Source organism: Lottia gigantea, assembly GCF_000327385.1.
Source record: "Lottia gigantea unplaced genomic scaffold LOTGIsca_27, whole genome shotgun sequence".
In the NCBI taxonomy this organism is placed as follows: domain Eukaryota; kingdom Metazoa; phylum Mollusca; class Gastropoda; family Lottiidae; genus Lottia; species Lottia gigantea.
Window position 1 is genome coordinate 253,810 of NW_008708846.1, and position 18,274 is coordinate 272,083.

General features: G+C 30.9%; 1 protein-coding gene across 1 annotated transcript in view; it reads left to right on the plus strand.

The window, feature by feature from the left end:
• LOTGIDRAFT_232244 (hypothetical protein) overlaps positions 1–17,639 on the plus strand; it is a gene marked incomplete at its 5' end in the record, with an annotated part of 88,511 nt that extends 70,872 nt beyond the window's left edge. The window contains 16 exons of the mRNA XM_009056213.1: positions 2,533–2,689; positions 2,915–3,089; positions 3,317–3,411; positions 4,323–4,377; positions 5,490–5,692; positions 5,966–6,107; positions 7,623–7,700; positions 8,268–8,463; positions 9,258–9,396; positions 10,198–10,290; positions 10,962–11,036; positions 12,275–12,466; positions 13,330–13,419; positions 15,096–15,274; positions 16,050–17,329; positions 17,362–17,639. Coding sequence (XP_009054461.1) covers positions 2,533–2,689; positions 2,915–3,089; positions 3,317–3,411; positions 4,323–4,377; positions 5,490–5,692; positions 5,966–6,107; positions 7,623–7,700; positions 8,268–8,463; positions 9,258–9,396; positions 10,198–10,290; positions 10,962–11,036; positions 12,275–12,466; positions 13,330–13,419; positions 15,096–15,274; positions 16,050–16,239 — 2,059 coding nt within the window. The 3' untranslated portion in view covers positions 16,240–17,329; positions 17,362–17,639. The remainder of the gene's footprint in view (positions 1–2,532; positions 2,690–2,914; positions 3,090–3,316; positions 3,412–4,322; positions 4,378–5,489; positions 5,693–5,965; positions 6,108–7,622; positions 7,701–8,267; positions 8,464–9,257; positions 9,397–10,197; positions 10,291–10,961; positions 11,037–12,274; positions 12,467–13,329; positions 13,420–15,095; positions 15,275–16,049; positions 17,330–17,361) is intronic.
• Positions 17,640–18,274: the final 635 nt, after the last annotated feature.

Here is an 18,274-nt window from a genome sequence, read left to right on the forward strand (position 1 = left end):
TATTGCCCTTGACTTTGTTAAAACGCGTCGAAATTTACAAAAAATAGTTTGTGAGCAGGTTTGAAGCTACAGTTTTCAACCGATTATGATGAAACTTGGTGTGATCATTGAAATTGATAAGATCTCAGACAAGTTCTAACTTTACGCATTTTCGATGAACGGTTTTTGAGTTATTGCCCTTGACTTTGTTAAAACGCGTCAAAATTTGTTAAAAATAGTTCATGAGCAGGATTGAAGCTACAGTTTTCAACCGATTCTGATGAAACTTGGTGTGATCATTGGAATTGATAAGATCTCGGACAAGTTCTAACAAAAGATATTATTTATGAAAATTTTTTGAGTTATTGCCCTTGACTTTGTAAACATGCGTCAAAAGTTGTTTTTTGCCCTTGATTAGAGCTGTGTGATTTAATTGTTTGTTGTATTTGGGTTATTGATATTGATTTTAAAAAATTTTGTGGAATTATTCAGCATAAATAATTTCTTCAATATGAGAAAATTAGTACTTTAGTCAATAAAGACTGTTTTATCATTTCTGACACCTGCCAATGGGCGTATGTTACCTTGCATTGCAAGCTATCTTTCAACATCATTCTAATGAGTGGAATCCCATATTTATGGAATGCCAAAATGGAAAAAATCAAGAAGTTGAAATTTTATACCTAGAAATTCATATTATACACTAACTAACAATAACTAAGTTAATTATATACCAAGAAGTTGAAATTTAATACCCAATGGGTCAATCTATACGGTGTGGAGGTTTTAGGTATCATTTCAGAAAATTCTAACGCTTCCTTCCATTATAAATCTCTGCCAATCAAAATTAATGAATATGGGATTGTGAGAGCAACGGCTAGATGATCATTATCATCGTACCCCTGCTAAAGAAACATGTCGAAACCCAAAATGCGTTGTGTACTCGTTTTAGCAGTCATCATATCGATATATTTCACAAGAAAGATAGACAATTATTCCATTGAAGATATTCTTGTCATACCCATTGAAAAAGTTCTCTATTACCTACTGTTAAACCCAAAACTAAGCTCTTACAGAGAGAGAGTATCCGGATCAATCAATTGCAAACCAATTGCCAAAAATTGGACCCCATTTCATTAACTCTCTGAAAACGCTTTCAAATTTTAGCTCTTAAAGGCACAATCCTTGGCGGATTTTGACAAAACTTTGTTTTATTATTCAGTATCGCCCTAAAGAGTTCAAAAGAAGTGAATGTCTGAAGGTTGAATAATTCATACTGGTGATTGTAATTGTACTGCCAAATATTTGTATTCAAAATCATTGCTTCAGAACATTTATAGTACCATTTCAATTTAATCTTTATTACTCAAATTGATAATTGATGTAAAAGAAGAATGTTCTCTTCTTGTGACCTTGGCCAGTGCTTCTATAGAAGAGTATCTTCAATAACACCCAACACCAAGAAATTCATATCAAGTACCAATAATTTTGATTATATACCAAAGTCATGAAATTATATACCAAGGCTATGAGTTAGGTCTCAAGAACTGTATTACGTCGGTCCATCCACAATTGCTCGTAAACACTCTACAAGACACAATTCTTGACGAATTTTGACAAAACTTGGTATGAGTGTTCGTAATCACCCAAGGATGAACCAGAATCAGAAGAATTGAAAAATATTTAGTATAAGTTATTGCCCTTTTTCTTGAAAACGCTTTCAATTTTTAGCTCGTAAACACTCTAGAAGGCACAATTGTTTATGGATATTAACGAAACTTGGCATGAGTGTTCGTAATCACCCAAAGATGAACCCTATTGAAAATCAGAAAAATCGAAAAATATTTACTATGAGCTATTGCCCTTGTTCTTGAAAACGCAATAAATTTTTAGCTCGTACACACTTTAGAAGGCACAATTCTCGACGAATTTTGACAAAACTTGGCATGAATGTTTGTTATCACCAAAGCATAAATCCAATTGAAAATCACAAAAATCGAAAAATATTTTTTAGTATGAGTTATTGCCCTTGTTCATGACAAAACTTGAAATGAGTGTTTGTTATCACACAAGGATAAACCCTATTGAAAATCAGAAATATCAAAAAATAATTAGTAATGGTTATTGCCCTTGCTATTGGAAACACGTTCAATTTTTAGCTCGTAAACACTGTAGAAGACACAATTCTTGACAGATTTTGAAGAAACTTGGTGTGAGTGTATGTAATCACCCAAGGATGAACCCTATCGAAAATCGAAAAATGTAAAAATATTTAGTATGATTTATTGCCCTTGTTCTTAAAAATGCATTCAAGTTTAGGTTTGTAAACACTCTAGAAGGCTCAATTCTTGACAGATTTTGATGAAACTTGGTATTATTATTCAGTATCGCCTCAAAAAGTTCAAAATAGGTGTATGTCTTAAGGTTGAATATTTCATACTGGTAATTGTAACTGTACTGCCAAATATTTTTATTTAAAATCAAAGCTGCCAATGGGCGTATATTACCTTGCCTGGCATTACTGTTATGAAACCAGAAGCATTTTTTTTGTAGAACTGCAGATAGTACAAAGAAAGGTCATATATTAGGTTATGCTGATCAAAGATCTAACATTTCAACACCAGAAAGATCATTATCACCAGTTATGTGTTCTATAGTAAGATTGTTGACTCATATGTCTCTGTATTTATCATCCAAACGAAATCAGCGGGTAAGTTGAAAAAGTTGAAAATTAGATATTAAGAAATCAATGGCTGTCTGGGTGTGCAGTGTGTTGAAAATCAAAGGTATCATCTCCACCTATGCCAGGATTCAACCCTGGACCTTCAGGTTAGTAAGCAAGTGTCAAACTCACTGAGCCACCACAGCTCCTACAAGACAGAAGAATGGCTTATGCGAAGACATAAACTTAAGTTTAATGAAGTGTATATTTCAGGAAGTAAAGCAACTGGTAGAAGAAAGATATGTAAGTGGGAATATTGAGGAGTTTTTCTTACATCACATACAGAAAGATATTGGTGTATTACAACATACCTTAAATAAGAGTAGTGATGATATATTTCTCTTAATGAATATAGTCTGTAAACATCTCATATTGCATCTTCCCTCAGGTAATTTTTTTATGTAACGAAGTTTTAACCATTACCATAAAGAAAATGAAAAGGTGAATTCTTGGTTAAGCATGCAAGGATAAAAATTTTGCCCTTTTCTCTGGAATATTGCTTGTCAATCTTGCCAGTTAACCTGAAAACCTTAAAGGTATTATTATGTTTTTAGTCATTGTGAAATTTTAGGTTTTTTTTACTCTATACCAACAGTTCAGTATCTTGAATTTCAGATAAGATTGATAGAAATAAGGTTATTTTGAACACAAAAGATGCTAGAGGTCGATGGGAAAACAGAATGAATAAGGCTTTAAAACCAGTTGTACAAGTAAGTGATTGCAGTCCTTGTTAATGAACTGCCTTGATTTTTATAACTATGAAATCAACAATTTATTGCTAACAAAAGATGGGAATCCAAATTTGAAATTCGATTTAGATTTTTTATCTATTTCCAGTTTAAGTTTTTCATTCCTGACCTTGACCTTTGGTTACATTTGAACAAAAGTTATTGTTTTTCTAAAATTTTCACAATAGATTTAAAAGCAGTGTTTGATGGATGTAAAAAGTTTGATAACACTGCTTCAATACACTCCTGATAGGGAATGAAATAAATTGATAAAAGTAGGTTAGATATGATTAGTTGACAAGTTATGGATAATGCCAAAATATATACAATGTATGTTTGTTGTTCAGATACTCATTGTCTGAAACATAGTAACTATAAGATAGTGTAACATGAATTGCATTTTTTCCTTTGATCTCTTTAAGAACAAAATTGCTTTAAATATGGATTTGAGGAAAACCTTAATTTATGATCAGCAATTTTTTGTTGTAATATACTTGGCTAACTTAACATGAAAGCCAAATACTATCTTAGAGGAAAGTAGGTGGAGCATAGGTATGCTACAACATGTTGATTATGATGTTATTGCATGGCTGAAGGTAATGTGTTCAATGCGGTAATAAGTTCAAACTGTCAATCATTTTATTCATGTTACAAGTCATATATACCATGTGTCTTACTCATTAACATGACTTGTAAGAACTGTGGTGTATATACTACTTGTAAAATATGTACAATACTAAGAAATCTGATTGGTTGATGTTGTTGATGTGATATTAGTTTCCAATCAGATTTCTTAATGTTAATTGGATATGAGAATGGTAAGTTAAAAATATACTTGGCCTCTAAAATGACAAAATTTTTCAAATTTAAAAAAAAATTGAATTCTGTTGAAGGACTTGGACTCCCAGTTAAGAAAAGGCAATGAGGATATAATCAGTAATGATTCAGGTAAGTAGTATTTCTTTTTATACGCCAACAAATATATTTTGGGCGTATATTGTAATCACCCTGGCGGTCTGTCGGTCTGTTAACATTTGGCTCGTGCTCTACAGGCAACAGTTCTTTATGGATTCTTTTGATTTTTATATGCTCACATGTAGTATGGACTTAAATTGTCTTCACCCTGTCTGTCAGTCTGTCCATTCACATTTGGCCTGAGAACACTACAGACTACATTTCTTGATGTATTCTTCTGATTTTTGTTTGTTTGTAAATATATTGAATTTCGTCAAAAGATTAATATTTGGGTAAAGAATTGATTTAATGTTTTGCAGTGTGTTCAATATTCACAATTCTTTATCTTTCAGATACATGTATTCATTATTTACACAATCTACTGTCTTATTTGCAAGAATCAAGACATGCGTAAAAAACTATCCATGATACGATACAATAGAGTTTGCTTAAAATTCTCTATAGACAAAACATGAACCAAATGTGAATGGACAACAAACAATGATTTGTACTTGCAATCAAAGCTGCTGGTGAGCGTATGTCACCTTGCTTTGCAAGGCAATCTTTTTCATTTAAGTTGAATTTTCTCTAATTAGATTATTTGCATGGACATGTGCATTTTGTCATTTAGATGTTATTTTCCTTGGCATAAGTGTGAAACATCCATATCTATCACCTATACACAATGTCTTAGTTCAGGTTACATTGAGGCTTTTATTTTAGATTCTGAAGCCATAGAGCTCAAACTGTACTGTTAAAATTATGTGCTGTTACATATAATGTGCTGATGAATTATCAGCTGTTTTATTATAATGTGCTGATGAATTATCTGCTGTTTATAATTAGATGTTGATGAATTATCAGCTGTTATATTATTAGATGCTGATGAATTAACTGCTCTTATATTATAATGTTCTGATGAATTATCTGCTGTTTATAATTAGGTGTTGATGAATTATCTGCTGTTTATAATTAGGTGTTGATGAATTATCAGCTGTTATATTATTAGATGCTGATGAATTATCTGCTGTTTATTATTAGGTGCTGATGAATTATCAGCTGTTATATTATTAGGTGCTGATGAATTATCTGCTGTTTATTATTAGGTGCTGATGAATTATTGGCTATTGTCTATGAAAAAGACATTGATGAAGAAACTGATATCAATAATCTACAGTATAATAGTATTATATGGAAATATAGAGAGAGAATAACCATTCAACACTTCTTGAGAAATTTCCAATTACAGATTATTGATAAGGAGAAAGAGGGACAATCTTTCAAGATAATTAGACTCTTTAAACAGGAGGTAAAGTATTTTTTAAAGATGTCAGTCTGTTTAGAATGTATTTTTAGAAGTATCGTTTCATGCTAAATCATGCTGGTTATTAGATTTGTCATTCATAATATGAGATTATCTGAAATAAGGATTTTCATTGGTTGATATAAGATTTCCATGGCAAATGTATGCACTGAAGCTTCTAAGTTTTCATGTAAAACATCTTCATCTTGAAGTATATGTTCAATAAGAGAATAAAGCAAACATATGCTGAAATTGATTGTGTAATATATTGTTTTTCAGCTGCACCATTTACAAGTTCAGCGTTTTCTACCATCTATAATCAAATTGCTTCATGTCTTAATGCAGAAATTCTGTAGAAAAATAGACCGTGGGGAGGCAAGTAATATTTCTATGGAAGAAGTCTTTAAGAAAGAATTCACAGGTATTATATACATATATGCTTCAAATACAAGTACTGGACTGTCATGTGGAATATATATATTATTTAAATCACTTTTTAATACGCCCACATTATAATGTGGTTGTATATTGTCATCGCCCTGTCCATTCGTCCGTCGGTCTGTCTGTCCACAATTGGCTTGTGAACGCAATAGAGACAACAGTTTTTATCTGATTTGAATGAAATTTGGTGTGATCATTTATATTAATGAGATCTTGGACAAATTCGAATTTGACGATCTTTTGATGAATAATTTTTGAGTTATTGCCCTCGACTTGTAAAAAATGCGTCAAAATTTAGTTGTGAACACAATAGAGACTACAGTTTTCATCCAATTTAAATGAAATTTAGTGTGAATATTTATAATGATGAGATCTTGTAAAAGTTTGTATTTGGCTATCTTTCGATGAACGGTTTTTGAGTTATTGCCAATGACTTATGAAATACACGTCAAAAAGACTACAGTTTTTATCCAATTTAAATGAAATTTGGTTTTAATATTTGTAATGATGAGATTTTGGACAAGTTTGAATTTGGCTATCTTAGATGAACAGTTTTTGAGTTGTTGCCCTTGACTTAGGAAAAGCGCATCAAAATTTGTTTGTGAACACAAATAAGAGACCACAATTTTCATCCAATTTAAATGAAATTTGGTATGATCATTTATAATGATGAGATCTTAGTCAAGATTGAATTTGACACTTTTTCGATCAATAGAATTTGAGTTATTACCCTTGACTTAGTAAAAACTCATCAAAATTTGTTGGCGATAGAGGTGACAGTTTATGTCAGAATTTTATTAAATAATCAAAAATATCTTGCACAAATTAGATTTTTGGTATGATTTGATACAGATAGGTGACTGCCCTTGATATACTGAAAATGTATCAGGAAAGTGGACGTATCTTGCTAGGGTACCACTTGTTTTATATACAAGGACATTCAAAGAAATTATTGATTAATCTTCAAGCTCGTTTTATTAATTGATTAAGGGTCTGGGGTCAAACAGTGATCGAGAATAGCAAAAACTATGTCTGATTGACTTTTAGTAGTGAGTTGATGTAAATATGTTTGTTTATTAGCAATAGAAAATATGCCTCATAACCTTATTCAGATGAGCGCTTAACTTGATACTGCAAGTAGCATGTATTTATTGTGCTTAGGATAAGGCTGCAACGATGAACCGATGAACTGAGATACTTTCCTTCTTATCGATGCATTGCATTGGATAAAAATAATTGTGATGTATCGGTCCGATTAATTCTTAGCCCCCTTCAATAACAAATGACACTGAATCCTTGTGTAAGAGAAATTGTGTCATGTTTTCATTTTTCAAGTATGATTTTCACATCAAAATTTGCAAAAACCGTATGCTTATGTTTAGGTATTACGGGGACTCTCGGGAGCACTTATCTTTTTCTTATCTTGAAGATCCAACCAACAGCACCTAATCACCAAGCAGATGATAATCCGATTCATTTTAACTTATACTTGTAGATAATGGAGAGGTTCTAGAGTATTTTGACAATTTTATTCAAGCATGGGAAATATTAAAAGAAAAACTTGTATCACATGGTAATGTACCTAATAATTCTACGATTTCCATTTTTGTTATTTCACTCCTACTTTTACCTGCACATGGGATTGGAAACAAAATACTTGGATTATTAACTCAGATCTACTTCTCACTGTACTTGATTATTAGCATAGAACATAATTTAAAGCCATTTGCATTAAAGAACATCACTTATCAATCTCAGTGTTGTCTGTCCTAATGATGGTCAAGGTCATTAAAGTGGTTGGACCATGGTGAAAACATTGATAAATGTTTGGTGAATATTCGTATTTGAAATAAACCATTCAAATAAAATAACAATTATTAACGAGTGAAATTCAAAGTGAAATTAAAGCTAACAGAAAAGATGATGGTTATTATGTAATAGTTATAGATGTGTGACACCCTGCAGAAGTTTCATACAAAAACATTAACCACAAAGTCGACTGATGACGGCATGTTGAGGTCTTGAACTCATTGTCAAATATGATATTTGGTATCTGATTCCACTTAAGGAAGTTAGTATTTCAAGATGATATCTGATTTTATTTTATTATTATATATATATATCAATGTCTTTATTTCAGTTTGTAGAATAGATGACAATGTATTATTAAGTTTACCATCAGAATATCATAATGCTAAGTTGGATCTGAAATCCAGATTAGCAGCTTTCTTACCATCTACAAAGGGACCAGGTGTATGTTCATACATTTTGGTAGATTTCCTGTGTCGCAAACATAATGAATTTCTAGAGAGTATCTGTCTTTTGAGAAAACAAAAGTAAGTAAATGTATAAACTGTATTGTTTAGTTTAGAGATAAATATTATCTGTAAGATCTGTAAGATGATCACATAAGAATTGAAATTTTTAAAAATGAGTCCTTGTTCATCATTGGACTTACCTGGTGTCATAACTTTATAACAGAATCCCTCTATAATCGAATAAATCCATTAAACAAATTAATAATCTATTAAAGTAAGTAATTTTGAAACATATCTAGAAAGCGTTTTTCAATAATTACTTAGTTTAATGTATTATTGTTTTATATAGAGATCCCATTCCTTAGTCATGGCACCTGGTAAGTTCAACTAGTTGACCAAGTTTGAGACTTTAAATTTTATGTCCATTCTAAGAAGTAGTATTCCTTTATGTATTTAAGTTTAAATGTAAATCTGATGCCTTTGGTAAAATGTTCTAATATATTGCTTGCATTTGAAAAAATTGTTGCAATCAAAACGTGTAAAAATGTGAATTAGGAATGTGAATTAGGAAAGAACCTCTGGCAAGATGTATGTTCCTGCATGCTCAGCGAGTGGAGCAATGGATGTGTTTTGGAGTCTATCTGCATACTTAAGTAATATTTGTATCCTGAAAAGTACTTTAATTGATCTGAGTCAGCCAGTAAAGCAAATATATAGACTATGGTAACACATTAAATTATGTTAAGACCACCAGCAGTGTGTGCAGTGCTTACTCATGTTTCATATTCGTGTAGTATAAAAAAAATGATGAATACTTGATCAAAATTTATATACAATCTCTGTAGTAAAAACTGTAATGTTGATTGTTGTAGGTTTGAAGATATAATAACTGTTCATTCCAAGGACTTGACAACTTACCATTTATTTTCATTCCACCTTGTAAAAGATATTGAACCTTTAGTCCTGAGTAATTGTCATTATTCATTCTATCTACACTATAAAGGATCTGAGGTAAAAAAAAAACATTATATTACTTGTTACAAGGATCCTAACTAGATGTATGGTGTACTTGTACTTGTATACATTTCTTGATTTTTACACTACTAGTACGATTTTATTTTACTTTAAAATAGTAAATGTGATTTTGATGAAAAATTTTGATGAAAGTTTTTGTAATTTGAAGTAATTTGATTTCTTCTAGGAAATTTCATATGAAGATTATCCCATGTAAAAAAAAAAATGATATTTGAATTTTTATCGATGGCATTTACCAATATGAATTAAATATATCAATTCACCTGAAAATAATCTTTTAGCAATAAGAGTTTTTGGCCATGATGTAATAAGAATGTGTCAAATCATGTCAAACTAGATAATATTTGAAATGGATTTCAATATAATCAAAAGTTGATCCATGGGTTATTACACATCAAGCAGTGATGGCATGCCAGGGGGTACAAATAGGGGGCAGGCTGATCTCAATGACAGGACAACTGTCAAGACTAAAATCAAAATCCCTAAGAACATTTTTGAAAAATTTAATTGATTTGTTGCATTCTGACACATACTTTGTTGCAAAAACCTATAAAAATCTTGTTTTTAAATTTGTTAAAACTAAATTGGGGGTACAACTAGGGGGAACAAACCATTTTTCTAAGAATTATGTGTTTTTCAAGACCCAAATCAACCCCCGAAAATGACGAACCATGGCCTTTTAAAGATGATGGACTGAGAGTTTGTCTTAACTTAAAAAGATATCTTTATATTACTAATATTCAAATATATTCACATATTTTGATATTTATATTTTAGATTACCTATGACTTTGATGGTTTTGAGAACCAGGCTGTAGATCGTTTATTCAGTAGAAAATCAAGAATTCTGACTAATGGCCCAGTTATTCCAGTAAGACAACTTTCTAATTGTTCTAATACTACCAATAATTGGCACATCTGATTAACAATATTTCTTAAAGCAATCAATGTCCATAAAAGAAAGAAAGGATTGATTGAAATCTATGATAAAAAGTTTTAAAACATGTAAATTCCACATCATGAAATTATTCTTAGGAAATTTTTATTATTTTCATTAGCCATGCAGTAAGTTTAATGTTATTGTCAGTATATCACTCTAAGAGTCTTTATTATGGTTCAGTATAAAGGACATCTCTATTTCTGGAAATGTCCCCACTTCTGTTTTAGAATAGAGGAAGCAGGGTTATAAACTCTTAAAGTCTGGACTGAACAAGAATATACCTTTCTCCAAATCAAAATAAAGTAAACAGTTGGTTATATTATAAATTGTAGCCAATTTGCACAAAAAATCTGTGAAAAAGATTGGATTGTTTGGCAAGCTTGATAACCCATTTTTGTGTTACCGAATGTAGATACAGAAGACGTATAAAAGTTTGGCGAGTGATAGCTACTAGATCTGAGTCAAATAGTTAAAAGTAGAATTCATTAATAGCAGATATCTTTTGGGGATTTTCTGCAATTTCAAAATTTTTCCAAGAGATATTTATTTCTAACAATTGTCTATGTCATATTGCCTGTCAATGTAAAAATTATTTTTTTCAGATAGAAACAATGTTATTTAAAGCTGATTCAAGTAATGCTTTGGTATTTACAGCAATAAGAAATCTTATTCCACAGGTTTGTATCATTTATGTCTGTAAATTTCAATCACATGAAACAAAGGAAACTCAAGATCTTTTTATATCTTATTATGATCTGTCCTTCCATCCACATTTCTTATATACATGGTAGAGTTTGCAGTTTTTATCAGATCTTTATGAAATAAAGGTTCAAATTTGGTTATGATCTGATGATTGGATTTGGAGTTATTGGGTAAAAATAGACAAATTTGGTTTTTTCGGATCTTGATGACACTTGGTATACCAGAAGATCAATTGTCATGAATTTATCAGTTATTGCCCTTGATTTAGCCAATATACATTATGTCAAATTTGGCTCAAGAACAAGATAATGACTAAAGTTTTGATTGGATTGTGACAAACCTTAGTATGCTTATGCATATTTACACTGTTTACACAAGATTTTGACAATCATGTCATCAAGGGTTGTTCTACCGTTCATCAAATCCAGTTCAACATCTATAGACATTAATTGCTATAGTCTTACAGTATGTTTTAGATGACAATGAGCTGTACCAGTGTTAATTTTAAAGGGATTGTAAAGAGGCTTTTAAACTTTTTATGTGTATTGAGGACACTTATATCATCGATTTGCATAATTCCAATTTTCAATCAGAATTTTTATGGTATCACTATCATAAAGATCCTTAGATATTATTAACTGTGTTTCCACTGAGGGAAAAAGCGGGTTTTAAGCTAGCTTTTGTGTGTTTCTGTAACGGATCGAGAACCGAAAAACCTTTTTTTTGCATTCGGCAATTTATCAGGGGCCAAATGAAAGCTAGCTTAAAGCCTGCTTTCACTTACCAAGTGAAAACTTGAAAAGCAAGCTTTATCTCATTTGACAATAGGGGACGTGCTGCTCTTTCCTTTTATTAACAGAAACAAAACCAACTTTCTTAACTTTCTTTCGTCAATTTAAATAACTTTGCATATCCCAGTTATATCCATGTCTATACAGATGAGGGAATATGTGCTTTTTCTTCTTTTTTGATTAAATATTAGTAAGTAAACATTCCTTTGTTCACTTTTCTAAAAACAGCTGTTCAGTAGTATAGCTCAGTGGAAACGCGGTTATAAGCTGCTTTGTGATAGTGATGTCATAAAACACCTTTAGTTCAATTACAAGAACCATGGTGCAAATCGATAATCTCAGGATCTCTAATACAGAATTTTTTTTTTACAAAACCTCATTGCAATCCCTTGAATCATATTTTGAAGTAATTTTATTTTCAGATTCATCTAAATTCTGTAGTGAAGAGACAAATAACTGAAGAACTTCAGAAACTAACCAATATTTGTGATTCTATTAATAACTTGGATGTTGCTACATCCTTTGTTAAATCACTAGGTGGTGAGCCTGAGATGAATATACATATCTTTATGTCTGATACACTGAAAATGCAGTCCTCCCTTATGTCTCCAACAGTAAGAAAATGTTTTATCATAGTTTGCAAATTGATTCCTTTCCTTACAAACTGAAGGCCAAAAGAAGCTCTTAACTTTAAAAGTATATTTTAACAAAAAAATATATTGCAAGATCAAAACTTCGAACCATCCAACTTACATTTCCCAAACATAACAATAATGTTTGTAGGAATTATACCCAATTACTGCTCATAGTGGTGGGAAAATCTCAAAAAGTTAAAATCCTTGAATACACAAAAAAGCACAAAGGGTATAAAATTGGGTTGAATGGCATGTCAGGCTTACACAACAATAAAACTATACACAAGAAGAATGACACAGCAACAACGGAGCAAGCTCTGGGAATTTCTCACATCGCAAGAACCTTCAGTTGTTCAAGTGTTACTGTAACAAACTTGATGCAATGTTACAGGCAGACGAGGCAGATGTCAGGCAGGCCTAGAATGGGCAAAACCAGGGCGATCACACCACGTGATGACTTTGCGAACCTTGCATCTTCGGAACCTCGTTCTGACATTGATGTCATCAGCTCGCTGATGCGTTAGGTCACAGAGTTAGTCGAGCTGCTTTAGCTTTTGTCATCTGAATTCACTATTACTTTTATTTTATATTTGTCAGTGAAATGAAAAAAAGGCTGCTGTATATAAGTTTTTACAATGGTCTTGATTTAGGTTTTACTGTTAGTTTGTTCTGTCCTCGATTAACTCACTTTAATCTAAGCTCACTCTACAATTTATAGAGTAATCCTTTTTCATTTTAGTGATCATATTTATACATTCAAGTTTTATTCCTTTAAGAGCTGCAGCAAGTTTTGAGCTGTAATGAGCTGTTAACTGTGGTCTCATGTCACATTTTATTTCTAGGCTAGAAGCGAGTGTAAACTGCAGCATATCCAATCATTATGGTTAATTTTATCATTTGCTAAAGAAAAAATATTAACATTAAGAAAAAAGGTACATATAAGTTATTTGTATTTTTTATTATCCAATTATCTTGTGTTCTGTTATGAAACTTTGACTTAAAGGGCATTCCGCTTATTTGTAGGTCACCAAAATCCAGGGAAATGTGTCCCTTAACATATCTGAAAGTTTTAACTGAAAATGCCCAAACTGTTTTAAAAGTTTACATAACTGCTAATGTTCTTTATGCTTTTTGGAAGCTGTTTGGTAAAAATAAATGCCTGGTTGTAGAGAAATATGTCTCTTACATATACTAAAGGTTTCAACTATTGATAAAGCCAAACAACAAAACTAAGTCAAACAATTAGTACTCTTCGTTTTTAATGAAAACTTTTAAAATAAATAAATTAAAAGTTTGGTCAAGTAGATATAAATAGCATACTTTAGAAATATTTTCAGGTATAATTTACTAGGTTTTTGATAATGAATATAATTGGAATGCCCCTTTAAGTATATCTACATATTTACACAATTCGTTTTTTCAAGGAGTTAATAATGAAAACATATTACAAAGTTGATAAATGAAGATTTCCACATTTTCATTTTTATATGCCCGCATAAAATGGGAGGGGGCGTATATTGGCATCACCCATGTCTGTCGATCCGACTGTCCACAATTGCTCGTAAACACTCTACAAGGCACAACTTGATGTATTTTGACGAAAATTAGTGTGCATGTTTGTAATCACCAAAGGATGAACCCTAGTGAAAATCAGAAAAATCAAAAAATATTTAGTATGAGTTATTGCCCTTGTTCTTTGAAACTCATTCAATTTTTAGTATTTAAACATTCTAGGAGGCACAGTTCTTGATGGAGTTCGACGAAACTTGGTGAAATTGTTTATTATTACCCTCTGATGAACCTATTGAAAATATAGAAATAAAAAAATATTTGATATGAGTTATTGACCCCGTTCTCGTAAATATTAAAAGGCATGATTCTTTCCTGATTTTGACAAACCTTAGTAATATTGTTCAGTTTCACCCCAATAAGTTCAAAAGAAGTGTATGACTGAAGGTTGAATATTTCATACTGGTGATTGTTACTGTACTGCTAAATATTTTTATTTAAAATCAAAGCTGCCAGTTGGCGTATATTACCTTGCCTGGTCAAACCCTATACAGTCGTCAAAATATTTGTTTTAAAAACTAATAGAGCTCAACAGCATATTTCCGTATTGCTTTGATCAAAATCAAATCTGATTGACTGGTTGATTGTGGTGATTATACACTGAGCTATAAATAAACTAAACTCAGTAAATATAATTTTTTAATGGCAATAACTATTTACAGCACTAATCTGGCTAGCCAGGGCCCGGGATCAAGAAAAAAACTTAGTATTAAATATAAATTAAAGATTTGGATTTGTGTGTTTTTTCAGATTTAGATTTAATGGTCTAGTTTTACCCAATGAATGACCAAAATCATGAGGGAAGGCCATTAGTATAGATTTATATGTTTCATGATCCGTCTTGAGTTCATGTCTTTGCTGAGACAAATCTTAAGACTCAAGTTCTAACTTAAGCTTGGACTTTGGAGTTCTTTTCTTGATCCCAGGCCCAGGTCCCTAAGCTTGCCATTCTTTCAGACCATGGTGTTATGTGTTCAATCTTTATTTTAGTCGAATTTGATGTACAAAAAAAACACAGAATTTTAAATCTGACTTTCAGGATTCATTTGTTGATTTTGAGGAAGGATTGAATGTTAAAGTGGAAGACAGTGATAAGACTGTAATAGAAGAGGAATGTAAAAAATTATCTATAGAAAAATTGGAAGTTATTTTGCATTTCATTTATGAAAATATCCTTCTTAAAATAGCACAACCCGAAGTGGAATATAGAGAAATGAAGTGAGTAATATGGATTTTATACACCCACATGAAAATCTTCAATAAAAAGGCAAGCAAGCCATATAATAAAGTTTTTACTGGTCCATTTCTAGTTGATCCTATTAGTAGGTTACCTTTATAATAGTCCTAAAGTCTAACATGTTTTAAGAGCATGAAATGTCAGTTTGAAGGGTTTCAAGAGAGCTACTGTTTTCATGAATCTTGTTGCGCTAAATTCAAATACAATGGGCCGTTTTTGCCCTTTTTTCAGTGGTACAGAATCTTAAGAGTAGGGATGTTGAAAAGAATTCATGAAAAGATATATTTTATATACGCCCACAAATAGTTTGGAGGTATATTTTAATCACCCTGTCCGTTCACATTTAGCTTGTGCTCACTCTACTGTCTACAATTATTTACAGATTCTTTTGATTTTTATTTTGTATGTCAATGTCATTATGAAGATGATCCCTATCGATTTTCGTGATGATCTGATAATATTTCCACCGAAATATCGTGTCTGACTTAGCATTTTCATTCTTTTAGCTATATTGCTATACTTGTGCTCATTCTTCATTCAACAATTCTTTTGATTTTTATATGCCAACATGTAGTTTATGTGCAGGAATCAAGACATGCAATAAAAACTAGCCATGATGCAATACAAGTTTGCTTAAAATTCTCTATAGACTAAACATGAACCAAATGTGAATGGACAACAAACAATGATTTGTACTTGCAATTAAAGAAGGCTATATTTGATTGATGCATATCTTCAATTATTCTATATTTACAGATTAAAAGAATTACTTTGTGTTGAATTGGAGAATTGTTCAAACTTTGCTCATAGACCACCTGAATATGATAAAGTAAATGGAGATATATTTTTGACATGGCCAGAAAATGTATTGGGTATTCATGCTATACATGTGTGGAAAACTATTTTACATGTGTTCACTAAAAAAGATGAAGATTATTTTGGATAAAGCCTTTTTTTTATTTCCTTTTATTGAAATTTTTTATAATAGTAGAGCTTATTTTGTTGGTTTTTTTTTTTTAATTTTAATGAATCTGTGATAAAGATCATGTTTAAATTTATGAATAATTTATAATATAGATATTTTCTGTAATGGCCATTGAAAATGTCAATTTAGATTTAGTTAGATGTTTTATAATTACCAACTTTATTTTGCTAGAGTTAACAAAATTTGAAAATATTCGAAAAAGCAACTGTAGAATGAAGCTTGTTTGCTGTCGTAAAAAAGCTTTGAATATCACGTCTTTATATCTAAAAGACAAGCAATGTTTTGCTACCTTAATTCACCCATTTGAAATATGTTGAATACACCCTTTCTCTTAAAAATAATTGCTCAACAATTTGTTGAAACTTGATGAAGTTGTCTTTGATCATTCAATGATGAACTTTTTTACAAATAACAAAAATGTCTTATACAAATTATTGCTCTTAGCTTGTAATCACAAATTGTGTTTCTCCTTTAAGGCAGGTCAGCTTTAAACAACCAGTATTTGTGGTTGGGAGAGTGAAATACTTTAAAAATACAAACCATCATCTTACCTTTTTTGAAAGTTTTAACTGAAAATATCCTGTTTTTTTTCTCAAATTTGTTTTTAAAACAGTTTTTTGGTTGCTAGGTAAAGGTATTGATACTATAAAAAGGGTTTAGATATATTACACAAAATAAAATTGGTTGGCCCTTTAAGTAGTGTAATAATTATAATTGTTTTTATTTAAATTATATCCAAGTTCAGAAATTAAAAAAAATATTTTTTTAACTTTTGGCCCTTGTTCTTCAAAATTTATACCAAATTTTTTACTGTATAGAACACTCTTAACGGTATAGTTCTACAAGAAATGTATGAATTAAGGCTAAATATTTCATGTTGGTTATTGCTGCCTTCCTGCCAAATGTCTAAATTTAAACCTGGCAAGATATGATATATCGTGCATCTGTACTTTGAAATGTTTATTAAGATGTAGATAGCTTCTTTCTTAAAGGAGAACATATTTGTTTACGTGTTGATAAGTCTTGATTCCAACTTCTTATCAAAATCTGATTCTGAATCTCTGAATCAAAATCTGTGGGTTACAAGAGAGATCTTGTAACCCACAGAAGTGCCTTATAGCTGCCCTGCAACTGAGATTGTCAACTGGGAGTCTCTTTCGAATGTCCACATAGATAAGATTACTAAAAATCTGTGTGTTTTATTCAATTCATTATTTAATCAACTGTCAAATCTCTTAGCGTATTATTAATTTGAAAATATAACATTCTTATAATTACATATATATATATATCTTTGTGAGATATTTAATAAAAGCTGTTTTGTAAATTCTCATGTTTCATGTGATGATTTATATTCTTGAGATCTTGGTCAAATTTGAAATTAAGAATTTTTTGGTAAACGCTTTTTGAATTATTGCCCTTGACTTAGTAAAAACACGTCCACATTTGTTTGTGTTCAATAAAATAGAAGACACACAAACCATTTCACAAAGTTTTTTACTGGTCCATTTTTAGTTGATCCAAATAATGTGGATACTCTATAGCACAACACATGGATAAACATTCAAAAAATAATCTGCTATAGAAAAAACTTAGTATTCCTAAAGTCTAACATGTTTCAAGAGCACAAAGGACTTTAAGACTACTATACAAAAACAAACTGGTTGCTTAAATTTTTTAAATTTTCATTATCGCATTTTAAGGGACAATCTGATATTGTTTAATGCATAAATTTGAATATCAAAAACAAGTAAATTATACCTGAAAATATTTTCTAAAAATTTCTATTTACTACATCTACTTCATCAAACTGAATTTGTTTTAAAGGAGTTAATACAAAACGGGTGGTACTAATTGTTAAGGTAACTGTTGAAACTATTTAATGCGGTTGGGCCACGATAATTACGTTAGCTTCCCATCATCAACAAAAAAAAAAATAGGCTCTGTAAAAGATTTTATTAGATAGATTTGGCGTTTTAAGAAATTACGACAGAGT